The 11,334-nt window shown below is 44.3% G+C and overlaps 1 protein-coding gene across 1 annotated transcript; it reads right to left on the minus strand.

Moving 5' to 3' along the window:
• Nucleotides 1–379: 379 nt before the first annotated feature.
• On the minus strand, nt 380–4,070 carry POPDC3 (popeye domain containing 3). The gene is made up of 3 exons (XM_010281759.1): nt 3,534–4,070; nt 1,618–1,726; nt 380–700 (listed from the first exon to the last, which is right to left on the minus strand). The coding sequence occupies exons 1-3, from the start codon at nt 4,022–4,024 to the stop codon at nt 380–382; spliced, it is 921 nt and encodes a 306-aa protein (XP_010280061.1). The 5' UTR covers nt 4,025–4,070.
• Nucleotides 4,071–11,334: the final 7,264 nt, after the last annotated feature.

The raw sequence follows: 11,334 nt of genomic DNA on the forward strand, positions 1-11,334 counted from the left end.
GCAAATAATTTTGAGAAAGTATAATTACGAATACTGTGGGTATGGTTTTTTGTAAAAAAACAAACACAGAGGCCACGACAATTACAATAAATCTTCAGCCTGTTATGATTTGTTTTCCTCCAGAAGTAAGGAGATGAAGATCAACAAGAGAATCAATGGAAACTAAACATGTTGCACAAAAACAGTCAAAATGCAGAAGGCAACCCGCTGGCTCTAGAGAGAGGAAGAATTCAAGCTACTCCAATGAAAGTAAATGGCACTTGTCAGTCAAATTTGGCATGACTGGGTCTCCTTCTGCTTCATCTTTCTGCTCTTCTGCTTCCCCGCTTTGTGTCTCCCGTCACCGCTCCAGGGAAAGCCCGCAGTAGAGTTTTCCCTCCTAGGACCGTGAGCCGAAGGAGCTGCAGTTTGTAACCCCCACGGGCTGGCGGCGGGGGGACCCTCTCTGGAGGCGGTGGGAGGGCTGCACCGGGGGGGTCTCTGGCAGCGAGACGTGGTAGAAGTTCGGTAACCGAATGTCATACCTAAAGCCTTTCCCCACCTGCACCCTATCATTCAAGGCATACAGTTTTTCAGCAATGTCGCTCCCAATTAAAATTGAGAACAGGCGGGAGATGAAACGGTGTTTAGCAAACAGCAGATACAGCTTCTTTCTCCTCCAGGCCACGTACCGACAATCTGTCTCTGCTGTAAGTGTTACCTGTAGAACGGAAAACGAAAATCAGCTGGGTTACAAGGCGGCGATATGGCCGCTGCCGCCCTTGCTCAGAAAGCACCCCCCGCAGGCACGCAGGCCGCGTCCATGACGCACTCCTCGCGTCTGTGCACCTGCTGCAACTAAAGCCATGTAACCCAGCAGGGAGTTCTGCGAGGTCTGCTGCACGCCGAAGACAAGCGAGAAGGGCGACTGGGAACGGGCTGACAGGTTGTACCTGGTCAGCCTCGGTGGCAGCACGCCTGTGCCCACACCGAAGGGCAGCCCCAGCCGGGACGCAGGCTGGCGGCGCGGCCCAGCCTCGGCCCTGCACTCCCTGCTTTGCTCTCGGCGGCCCCAGCGGGAAAGGCAGGTCTAAAGAAAGCTCCCGACAAATGCCGTTTGCCCTCATGACACGAGACATCGGATCCCACACAGGCAGAAGCCAGCGCGTCCATCAAGTGACAGCAGCGGGAGGGCTCGGGGATCACGGGGGCAGCCCAGATGGACGTCGTGTCCCACGCTGTGCCCCCATGCCAAGCTCTGCCACGGGCACGCCTCTCCCCAGCCCGTGCTCTCCGCTTCACCTGCCGTTGGGAAGCCTCTTCAGCACCAACTTCCACCCACTTCCTGCAAACCTGGTTTCTCAGGGCTGGATTTTAGCACAGCCAAAGAATGCAAACAGAGCCTCCCTCCCCGATTAGCTTTAAGAAAAACCCCGTTTGTTGCAACGACGAATTGCAAACAGAAGGAAGATACAAATGGCATAACCAGTCCAGCGGGTAAAGAGGACTTTCCTCCCCAAAACAGTGGAATGCTACCTGTTTGTGTAATTTCACAAACAAAACCCACCACTAAATGAAGTTTACCAATTAGCACATGAACAGTTTTCTGTAGTATTCAAAAAACCCCTCTGCTTTTACCTGGAAAATTCCCTCTTCTGTGGGCCTCAGTGAATCCCATTCAGGAGAATCCAGAAATTGAAGAGGAAAAATATAATGCAGAAACTCCCCATCAACTGTCACTCTGATCCTACCAAGATAAGATGTGTTAATTTGTTAGTACTACCTGTACAGCAGCAATGGCTGCAACAAGAATGTGTTATTTCTACTATGTCAGGCATTTAAATGTAGCTTTGAGAGCATGAAAAAGCAATCACTGGCCAACAGTATCCTAATTATATTTTTGAACACAACTTGACCAGGCCAGTTGAACGAGAATACAAGACCATCATGCAACTGAAATGGAAATCTTCCCAGGCCTTATTCAAGCCATATGACCCTCTCTAGGGCAGGTCCATGCGGCAACATGCAAGCTTTGCTACGAAAAGGCCAGCGTGCACTTGGAGATGCACACATCTCTGCCTCCTTCACTTGAAAGCCATGTGATATACTTCTAGGCTTGGCAAACACACATTTTAGAGGGAACAAAGTGGCAAAAGAAGGGAGTGGGAAGCAGGAGCTCCCCATGGCATGCGTTAGGTAGGGCGCTCTCAATGTTTAACGGGAATTACACAGCCACAGGACTCTCTCTCGAGCTGGGGGAACAGCACAGAGGTATGGGATCTCTATGTGAATGCTGTGGCTTTCCTGCAGATGCCAAAGAAAAATTTCCATTCTACTTTTTAATCATATTTAATTTTGAAGGCACACAAGTAGGAAATGTATGGTTGAACCTCATGAGCAAAAAGAAAAAAAGCAAGCTGTAGGAGTTCCCTTCTTATGTCTGCTCTGCATTGAGATTAATGTTTTTTCCAAAATCAGAAGAGGCAGCCCTATACCGCACGAAGGAGGGTAGCAGGAACTCCCTGCATGATTACTAACTGGCTGGGCATGTATACGGATGGACACGTCTCCTTCAGTACGACTATGACCAAAACCAACCTCTACGTTGCACTTTCTAGACAGCTCCCAGGAATGCTGTGAACCCGGGTCTCACTAGGGCCAACTACCAAAAATCCATATTGTTCATTGCAAGTAGTCCTAAATCATCTGGGTTTCGAGCTGCCTACAGATTCCATCTGTCCATGCAGCAGGCTGTCAATATGCACCTACAATGTGTCCCATCAAAGACAGACCATGGCTATCATCTCTGGGTCTCCCTCCTACTCTTGTGGTAGTTCAGTAGTGTATACCACTTTGTATGTATTACGAAAGCCAGTATTTCCCTTCAGGAGAGCATCAGCAAGGTTGCCAGAAGGGTCTCAAGTAAGCAGGGAGTACAAGAAGGTGGATTTATTTGCAGAACTGAGTCTGCAAATCCTGATGGGGGCAACTATATCCCCTCATAACAGAAGGGCACTTGTAGGCCGCCTCCTCTCCCTTACTCCCTCTCTTCTCTCACCCCCCAGAAAGCAACCAAATACAATCGGTATCAAAGTCAAGATCTCTATTAAATACAGTTTATCTCAGTATATCCAGTTTCATAACTACCTTTTAGTCCTGTTTCAGATGATACTAGCAAAGAAAAACAAGAGAGAGGGTTCATCAGCTAGGCAGTAGATAGATAGCAAACCAGAGCCTGAAGACTGAGGCACACATTTGTTCCCTTTATCTGCCTAACCTGTTAAGTGCTATGATACAGTGGTCTGGAAAAGAATGACTGAAAATTATTTTCTTTATGCTATTACAGATTTTGTGCTTAGTGTTTTTATGCTAGTGCTGTCCTAGACAAGTGTATTTAGCCTATTAATATTTATATTACTTGCATTAATATTTAATCTATTGTACTGGAAAATGAACAAACAATACACAAATGAAGCATTTTCTTCTGCTTTCATTTTCAAGAAGGAGGAAAAAATAAAGAAATTTGCAGTAAGTCTGAACAAACCAATACAAACCTGCCTGACACAAGCAAGGACAGTTTATCAATAGGTGTTTTGCCCTGCATGGCGTAACAATGTTCCTTCTCCAGGGTGACCACTTCTGCATCACAGCACAAGACGATCTTCCTGTAGACAGTCAAGGAAATTCCCAGAGGCTGGAAGAGTGCGCTGTAGAGTTCCTGGAATTCTTTGTCAAAGGAAACACTCCGAACTTGGTAGGTAACGTAAATGAACTGGACGAAGCATATAGCGAACAGTATAAAATTCCAGGAGAATATATCAGCAGCACAGACATCTAGCCAAGCCCAAACAGAAGAGCCAAGAAAGCCCAATCCAAGCAAGCTGAAGACATAGAGAAGCCCAAAGAATCCACTTCCACCCATGAAGCCCACAACAAAGAGAATACTGGCTAGGTGGTAGATAGATCCCTCTGCCTCCTGCTTCCAGGTGGTACAGGTAGGATGTGCATATATCAAACTTTCCCAAAAACTTGCATTTTCTCCCATGGCGGGAATAATTTTTTAATTCGTCTGAATCTTGGAAATTTTTATTTATGTGATACAGCTAGTGGGGTTCTTTGCTTTTCCATTCTTGCAAACTCTGCTCAATGATCACCTAACATCAGGATCTCTTTTGATAGTAAAGTTGCACTTAGGATTTCCAGCAACTAGGAGGCTAATGTTCTCAGAAGGCAATGCTGTTTCTCATCAGTTCATGCATTTTCTTGACTTTGGCCGTGTCATCTGCAGTTTCATCTGATCTGGACAAGTGAAGAAAAGACGAATTACTTACACAATTATTTTCATCAACTAAACTCTATCAAAGCTTTTATTGTCTAAAACCACAGAATGCATTACAATCATCCAATTTCCCTTGTAGTGCTGTGATTCCAGGATCAAACCTTAATATTCATTCAACTGAAGATCACATTTCTGTATTTATAAACCCTGTAGCAACTGTCAAATTGCCACTGAATCCATGTAAACCTGTGCATCGCCTCCACAACATCCTGTGACAAGCCTTTCCACAGCCTCACTGCTGAGAAGGTAGTTGTATTTGTTGGTCCTGAACCTGCTGCCTGCCAGTCTCATTTAACACCCTACCTAGCTCTTGAACAAGAAGTAACAGTGAACTCTTGCCCTTGTTCACCTCCTCCATCCCACTCTGAGTTCGGTCAAACCGCTCTGCCTTCCCCCCCTTTACCTTTCTGTTATCATTAATGAGCTGAGCAAGGCTGCTCAGTCCATGGAGACAACAAATTATGCCCCCAAACACCACAATGAGGGTAACCCAAGTACCATGGGGGATGGTCTTTTCTACTCCAAGGATGACAGGCAAAAAGCTGTCACTTATAAGGAAGACTACAAAGCTTAAAGACAGCTTTATACAGATTACGTTAGTAGAACATGAAGTAAGTAGTCCTGCAAAATATTTCTCAAAAGGCATTTACAAAGCAATTTTATAACATTTGAAGTTCTACCTCATATAATTTCACGCCATGGACCACAGAATTTTATTATTTAACACTGCAACATGTTAAACATGCTATTTTTTTCATATTATAATGTATTCCTAAGAGTTTAATAAAAAGTAAAGTACACAAGTGAAAAGCATGAAAAAACCCAAAATAAATAAATAAAAAAAAATCAGCCTTCTAAGTCTCTCTTTTAACGTAAAAATACGCGCTTCAATATGAGATTAGACTTAGCAGAAATTGCAAAGACAGAGTCTATCAGTAATGTAATCAGAATTGAAACACACCGAAGTCTTTAAATGTCTGGTTCATCTCCTGGTGAAACAGCAGGGAAGCTAACAAAATGGCTATCTAAATTATTAGATTCTCTAAAATATCAAAGGTAGCTTTTTTTCCCCCCAAGAGCCACAGAAGTCGAAATTTAAAAAGTACTGCTGGTGCAGTGAAGCATCCAACATCATTCAGCAGGGCTTTCAGTGTTGTTTTTTACTGTAAAGGTCTAAGAAATTCATAAAACAAAGACGTATCACATTTGCTACCCGCTACAGCTTTACTTCTTTCAAGTTCATTGAAACCCCAACATGAATTCCATGATTCAAAAATAAAGACATCAAACCCTAAACAATCGAGCGGCAGAGTTCAGAAGAAAAGGTTAGGAGAAGAGCTATCTCTCTCTGGGAGTGGGGACAGGGAAGTCACCTTTTTCTGGGAAGACCCAGAAAAATACCATAGCTGAAGAGCAAGAAACCTTTCCAAATTAAAAGTGCTCAATATCCTAGTGTAGTGGAAGAACCAGCATTACAAGAATGAGGTACTTTGTAGTTATGAGCTTTGCCGCTTGTCTCTTTACCCGAATACTCTTCTTTGGTACAGGATTCCCCCTGATGCCGGATCTAGCCCTTGGACAATGGGAGATGAGAACTGCATCATCGATGAAGAAGTTACCTAGCCATGGTAAAAGCATGAGGAATTTTAGGTGGTACTTCTGTGATCAAGGGGTAAGATTTCGGAACCAAAAGAAAATAAAACTGGAACACGCAGTTACCAGACCTTGTGTTCGGCATCCAGCCAGCATTTCCACTGCACAGTCAAAAATCAGCGGCAGAAGTCTTTTGTTTGATTGGTTTTTTTTTAAATAGAATCACTGATAGCAGTGACTTTGGATTATTGTTAATACTTCTACTCCATTGCCAACATTGTGCAGCCCTCATGAAGACCCTAATTTGTACAAAAAATTCAATGTTTTGAATGGAACCATGACTGAGAAGTTACATGGGGAGCTGTGTCCATGCCACAAACAAAACCACTGTGGATCTGTACTGTAATCTACTTTCCATTACCACTGCCTTTTTGTCACGTAAAGTCGCACATTGCAATAATTTGACATGATGCTGCAGTAATTTCACAAAATTTATGTTCAATTTCCAGTTCGCTTATAGCATTCACAGTCTGCTTGCACCACAGCTCATAGCATTGGTGTAAAACATTTACTTGTGACAAGATGGGTCAAAATAAGTTGGAAAGAACAGCACACACCACTAGGACACAGATAGAGGGTCATCATGCATAAAACCAAAGCCCTGGAAAAACTGTCCTGTATTTGTAACTGTTTATTTTTGGAATGGGACCTGTCTTCCAAAACCACTGTATGCAAAATTCCCACTGCACAATGCAAATTTTTACAGTACAGCGTCACCCAGGCTGCAGAGGACCTCCCTTCATCTGGGCAAGAGGAAGGGCAAAAGCCAACGCTAGCACAGGATACAGCCTCACCAACATGACACTCTCCTGAGCTAGGTAAAGTGTGAAGGCAAAAACAAACCCTCTGGAAGTGCTAATGAAGGCTACTACTCAATGGAGCTGGTTTCTCAGAGCTCCAGTGAAAAGCAGGCATGCTTGCTGCCAGTGAAATGCCCGCAGAAAGAGACAACTCACCTCTTTTTAATCAATAAATTATTTTAAGATTTGGGAGCTAAAAATTGTTGGTTTTTTTTTTAATGAAGTATTAAATAGAGCAGAGACAATAGTATGTATGTGCCTAAGTACAGTAAAATCTCTAATTTTGATTGGTATTTAGTACTAGGTAAGGCCTTTCACATTTTTCTTAGTAGTTCCTACAAGTCCAGAATTTAAACTCTTGAGGTCTTCAGAACAGTCACTCTAATTAAGCCATTAATCTACTGCAAGGGGGATGCACGGAGAAAAATCCCCTAAACCAAAAAGCCAAACAGCTGTGGTGCCAACTGAGCGTCATCCTCCACTGAGGACCTGTCTACAAACTGCCCACAGTAGCACGGCATTACCAAGTTTGTAAGCACCCAAAGGGGACACCATCTTTTCACTGAGATGCTTTGGTGTTCTTAGCTACCAGGACAGGGAACGTGCCAACTGATGCGGCCTTGTTTGATGTTCTGCTTTAGCTGCCCTGTCTGTCATGAACAGTTATTGCTACAGGTTTATCTGATGGTGATGATGAGGCAAACTTCATCAGGAAACTGCATTTAAAGCAGGTATGTTGGACCATAAGCCTGAAGAACTGCATCTTCCTCAAGTAAATGTTGAATAATTTCTATTCCATCCCCTGCCTAAGGATGCACCATGCCCAAACACAGTCTCTGCTGTGTGACCTACACATTCAGAATAACACAATATTTACATCTGTAGGCTGCCAGAACCAGAGGTGCATGGAATCACAGAATCATTTAGGTTGGAAAAGTCCTTTAAGATCATAGAGTCCAACCGTAAACCTAAAACTGCCAAGCCCATCACTAAACCACATCCTTAAGTGAGGATGTAAGAGGTCTCCTCCCACCTCAGGAAGGACACATGCCCTGACAACACAGGCTGAATTACTGAGACACTTCTGGGTGTTCATTCTTGTGATTCACTTCATGTGTGCTCCACCACGTGTCCCATCCTCTCCAGCAGCAGCAGCAGATCAAGTGCTGGGAAAAATCAGCCCAGACTAGAGGTGTGAGCAATATACAGCAGTATGGACTTCTTTAAAACAAACAGCAGCATTGCTGAAAGGACTAAACTGTCGTCAGAAAGCGTTAAAATCAATGAGTTTGCTGGACCTTCAGAGCAGTAAATGGAGTTTTTCACTTATACTCTCCAAAACAAATACCCACCAGCAACTTCAATTTTCATGTAAGCAGCACACTAAACCAGGCAAAACAGAATGAGTTTATACTGTAATTTAAACGCACATAGTACAACCTCCCCCTCCCTAAACAGGCATTTTCCCCATACACTGGAGTATTCCCACAAAGAATTACCAATTACATAAAATTTTCATTTGCTTGAGAACTGGGTACTTAGCCCCATTTTTGTCATTGATGACTCAAATTCAACTTTGAGAAGCTTTGAGTGTTAGTTACTGCATCTGGATCACGATAATTGCTACAAAAAATAGATCCTAAAAGCCCTGAGGCCACCAGCAGTTCTTTTTTTTGTCTTTTTAATTAAGTCAGAAGTAAAGCTATTCAGAGTTTGAACACGCCATTCTTTAGTTGTCTTATCCCAAGTACTCAGCCAGAAAGCCCTCAGCACTTTTACCCCGTACATGTTGACAGGCTGTAGAGCTGTACATGCTGATCATGCAACCAGCCTGGATGAACTGTTTGCTACAGGTTTGGAAGCCAAAGGGAAGACTTCCCTTTACAGCGTACATGCTGTCATGTACAAGATGAGATTATACTGATTTAGCATGATTTGTCTCACTGGTTTTAGCCATCTACAGCGTAGATGTTTATACATGAGCTAGAGGCCACAGCCTGGCTCGGCGGTCAGCGAAGCTGTGCCGGCAGCTCTGCCATCCCTCCAGCCAAGGGGGGCCCTCCTGGCCCCAACGCTCCCCTGCTTCCGGAGGGGCAAGCTCTGAGCACCTTGTCTAGGCTGGCAAGCTACATCTGGTCTGGCCATCATTTAGATGTATAAAAAGAAACTGCTCCTTAATTTTAGCAACTATTTTTCCTCTAACATGCAATGCAATCGCATACATTGATTAACGTATCTTCCTTCCGTTGCCCCTACGTCTCCGAAATCCTCTCTCTGCCGCCCTACCGACACCTACTGCTCTCAGCGGTTGGTTGTGTAGCACGCTTTCCCCAAGCTATTTCCCTTCTGCAGTTGTTCACCTGGGGTTAGATACCCACAGGGACCGAGACAACCAAACTCTTCATGGCAATGCAGTGTCTGACTCACGCGGCGCATGGAGGGGCTATGCACCTACAGACAGGTACGGCTACGTGCCTACCGGCAAGCATGGGCCGATACACAAGCTATTTTCAGTGATAAACTGTCCTTGAACCCACTCCAGGCTCAAAGCATGCATGCAGCTATTAGGACAGTAACTAACAACATAAGCTCATATCCTAGCTTACCTTAAACTTTGTAAGACTATGTCCTAGAGAAAGCAGTAATTATAATACTTGGTAGTACGGTGTTTCTGAGAAACTGCAGCCTGCGCAATACAGAGAAGGCTATAGTAGCTTCACCACAGTCCGTAACATCTATTCAGGAAGACAGAAGGCAGATGAGGAAAAAAAGGACTACCCAATCCAAAAGACAAAGTTATCAAGCTAATCAGTCACTATAAAACAGATATGGGATGGCTTTAAAGATTTCCTTTGCTGGGAATTAAGGAAGTCAGGATGCTGTCTGGTACTTAAAATAAATCTTGATATGCTATTATTAAAAATTAATTGATTTACTACAATTCTACTTTTTTATTCTATAGGAATTCAGATTAGTTGACCACAACAATGTCTTCTGGAATTTTGTCTTAAGTCACTTAATATAAAAAACTTGTATATACCTAGAAAGTTACATAGCTGGTCTTCCCAATGAATTCTAGAAGCCCATCTCAGAAACCAACTAAGCAGCTACTTTAGACAACAGAAATCACTGAAGACAGGTATTTAAAGACACTGAAATTATCCCTCATACAGACCTTCCAGAAGAAACCTTCATCCATGCAGAGCCAGCATCCCTTCCTGGCAATGTTTTTCAAAGAAAGGGATGTTTATCAATGAATGCTTTAACATGAAACACGCGTGCAACCCTGGCAGTCGAGCTTCAGGATCCCAATTCCTGGGCAAGTGTCCCCACCACAGAACCACGAGCGACTGCAGCACGGTTCTCTCTCCGTCAGTCTCCTTTCTGCACAACATCACAGCTTCAACAAGAAGGGCAGCAAGTGACCCACCCACCTGAGTCAAAATGAGTCACTTGGGGCACCCTCATGGGAGCAGGGATGATGGATTTGCATTCACTTGGGCTGCGGAAGGCATTCTGTGTCTCACTGATGTCTCATCTCTGTGTCTCACCCCCTGGATCAGGGCTCTGAGTGTAGGCTGCCATTTAGAAGGTAAAGCATCTCAGGCCGTAGGAAAAGCTGTCAAACTGCACCCTTCCCAGTCCTTCTGGTACCCTCCTGGGCTGCGCGGGCTGCAAGTGCCGAATTGGACCCCCCCACCCACAGAGCATCCATGTGAAGTGATACCTTCTTGGAGAGCGATCTTTCTGGGAATGCTCAGAGCTATAAAACGAGCAGCTGAGCACGTCCAACCATCAGTGGTGCCTCACTGCCTTCAGGGCAGCTCTGAGAAATCACCACCAGCCAAGCAGGACTTTTCGGGGCCAAAACCCTGTTCTGGTCAGGCAGAATTTAGGCTTCCATGTTTAAGGTTGTTCGACCAAGAACCCCCTTCAGTCAGGTGCTGCCTAACCCTGGAGACACCCCAATGCCACTTCTACACTGAAGTCAACGGTCCACACAAATGACCCACCAACGTGGGTGGTGATTGGTTGTCCTCCTCACCAGGCTGGGCCTGGCTCTTGCCTCCCTGCTGCAGCATATGCAGAACTGCTTTCTCCAAAGCAAGAGTGCTGGAACGGGAGCCTCTTCATGGGACTTTCAATTTACTGAGCTCGTCCGGCTGCAGCTGGGAGGGCCTGATTCTACTTACAATTTGCTCAAATCCCCACAAATCTTTTTGAGAAGTGGAAAGAAGCTGGACGGGGGGAGGCACCAGGAGAGAAAGAAAACCCACATCAATACAGAATAGTTTAAGGTTCATTAGAAGCACTGCATACAGTGAAGCTGCTATTATTTAGTCTTTAAATATTTAAAGACCAGCTTACTATACACAGCTTACAGTACTTGAAAAATTGCTCATTTATCACTGTAAAATATACAATGCAATCTTCTGTGGTTGCAAAGCCAATATTGGAGATGCGATTTATTTTATCATCTAGACCGTATCTGATATGGAAAAAAAATTACAGGTTTTCTTCCAATTTGAATCAGAACTGATGAACCATAAGTACATGTGGCAT

This window comes from Phaethon lepturus, unplaced genomic scaffold (assembly GCF_000687285.1).
Source record: "Phaethon lepturus isolate BGI_N335 unplaced genomic scaffold, ASM68728v1 scaffold52110, whole genome shotgun sequence".
In the NCBI taxonomy this organism is placed as follows: Eukaryota; Metazoa; Chordata; class Aves; order Phaethontiformes; family Phaethontidae; genus Phaethon; species Phaethon lepturus.

What these genes read in the sequence shown, in the direction of transcription:
- POPDC3 (XM_010281759.1), bottom strand. Translation starts at nt 4,024, where the DNA reads ATGGGAGAAAATGCAAGTTTTTGGGAAAGTTTGATATATGCACATCCT. An exon ending in TCCTTGCTTGTGTCAGGCAG is followed by an intron (nt 1,727 to 3,533) that starts GTTTGTATTGGT and finishes TTATCTTGGTAG; the next exon opens with GATCAGAGTGACAGTTGATG. An exon ending in CAGAAGAGGGAATTTTCCAG is followed by an intron (nt 701 to 1,617) that starts GTAAAAGCAGAG and finishes TCCGTTCTACAG; the next exon opens with GTAACACTTACAGCAGAGAC.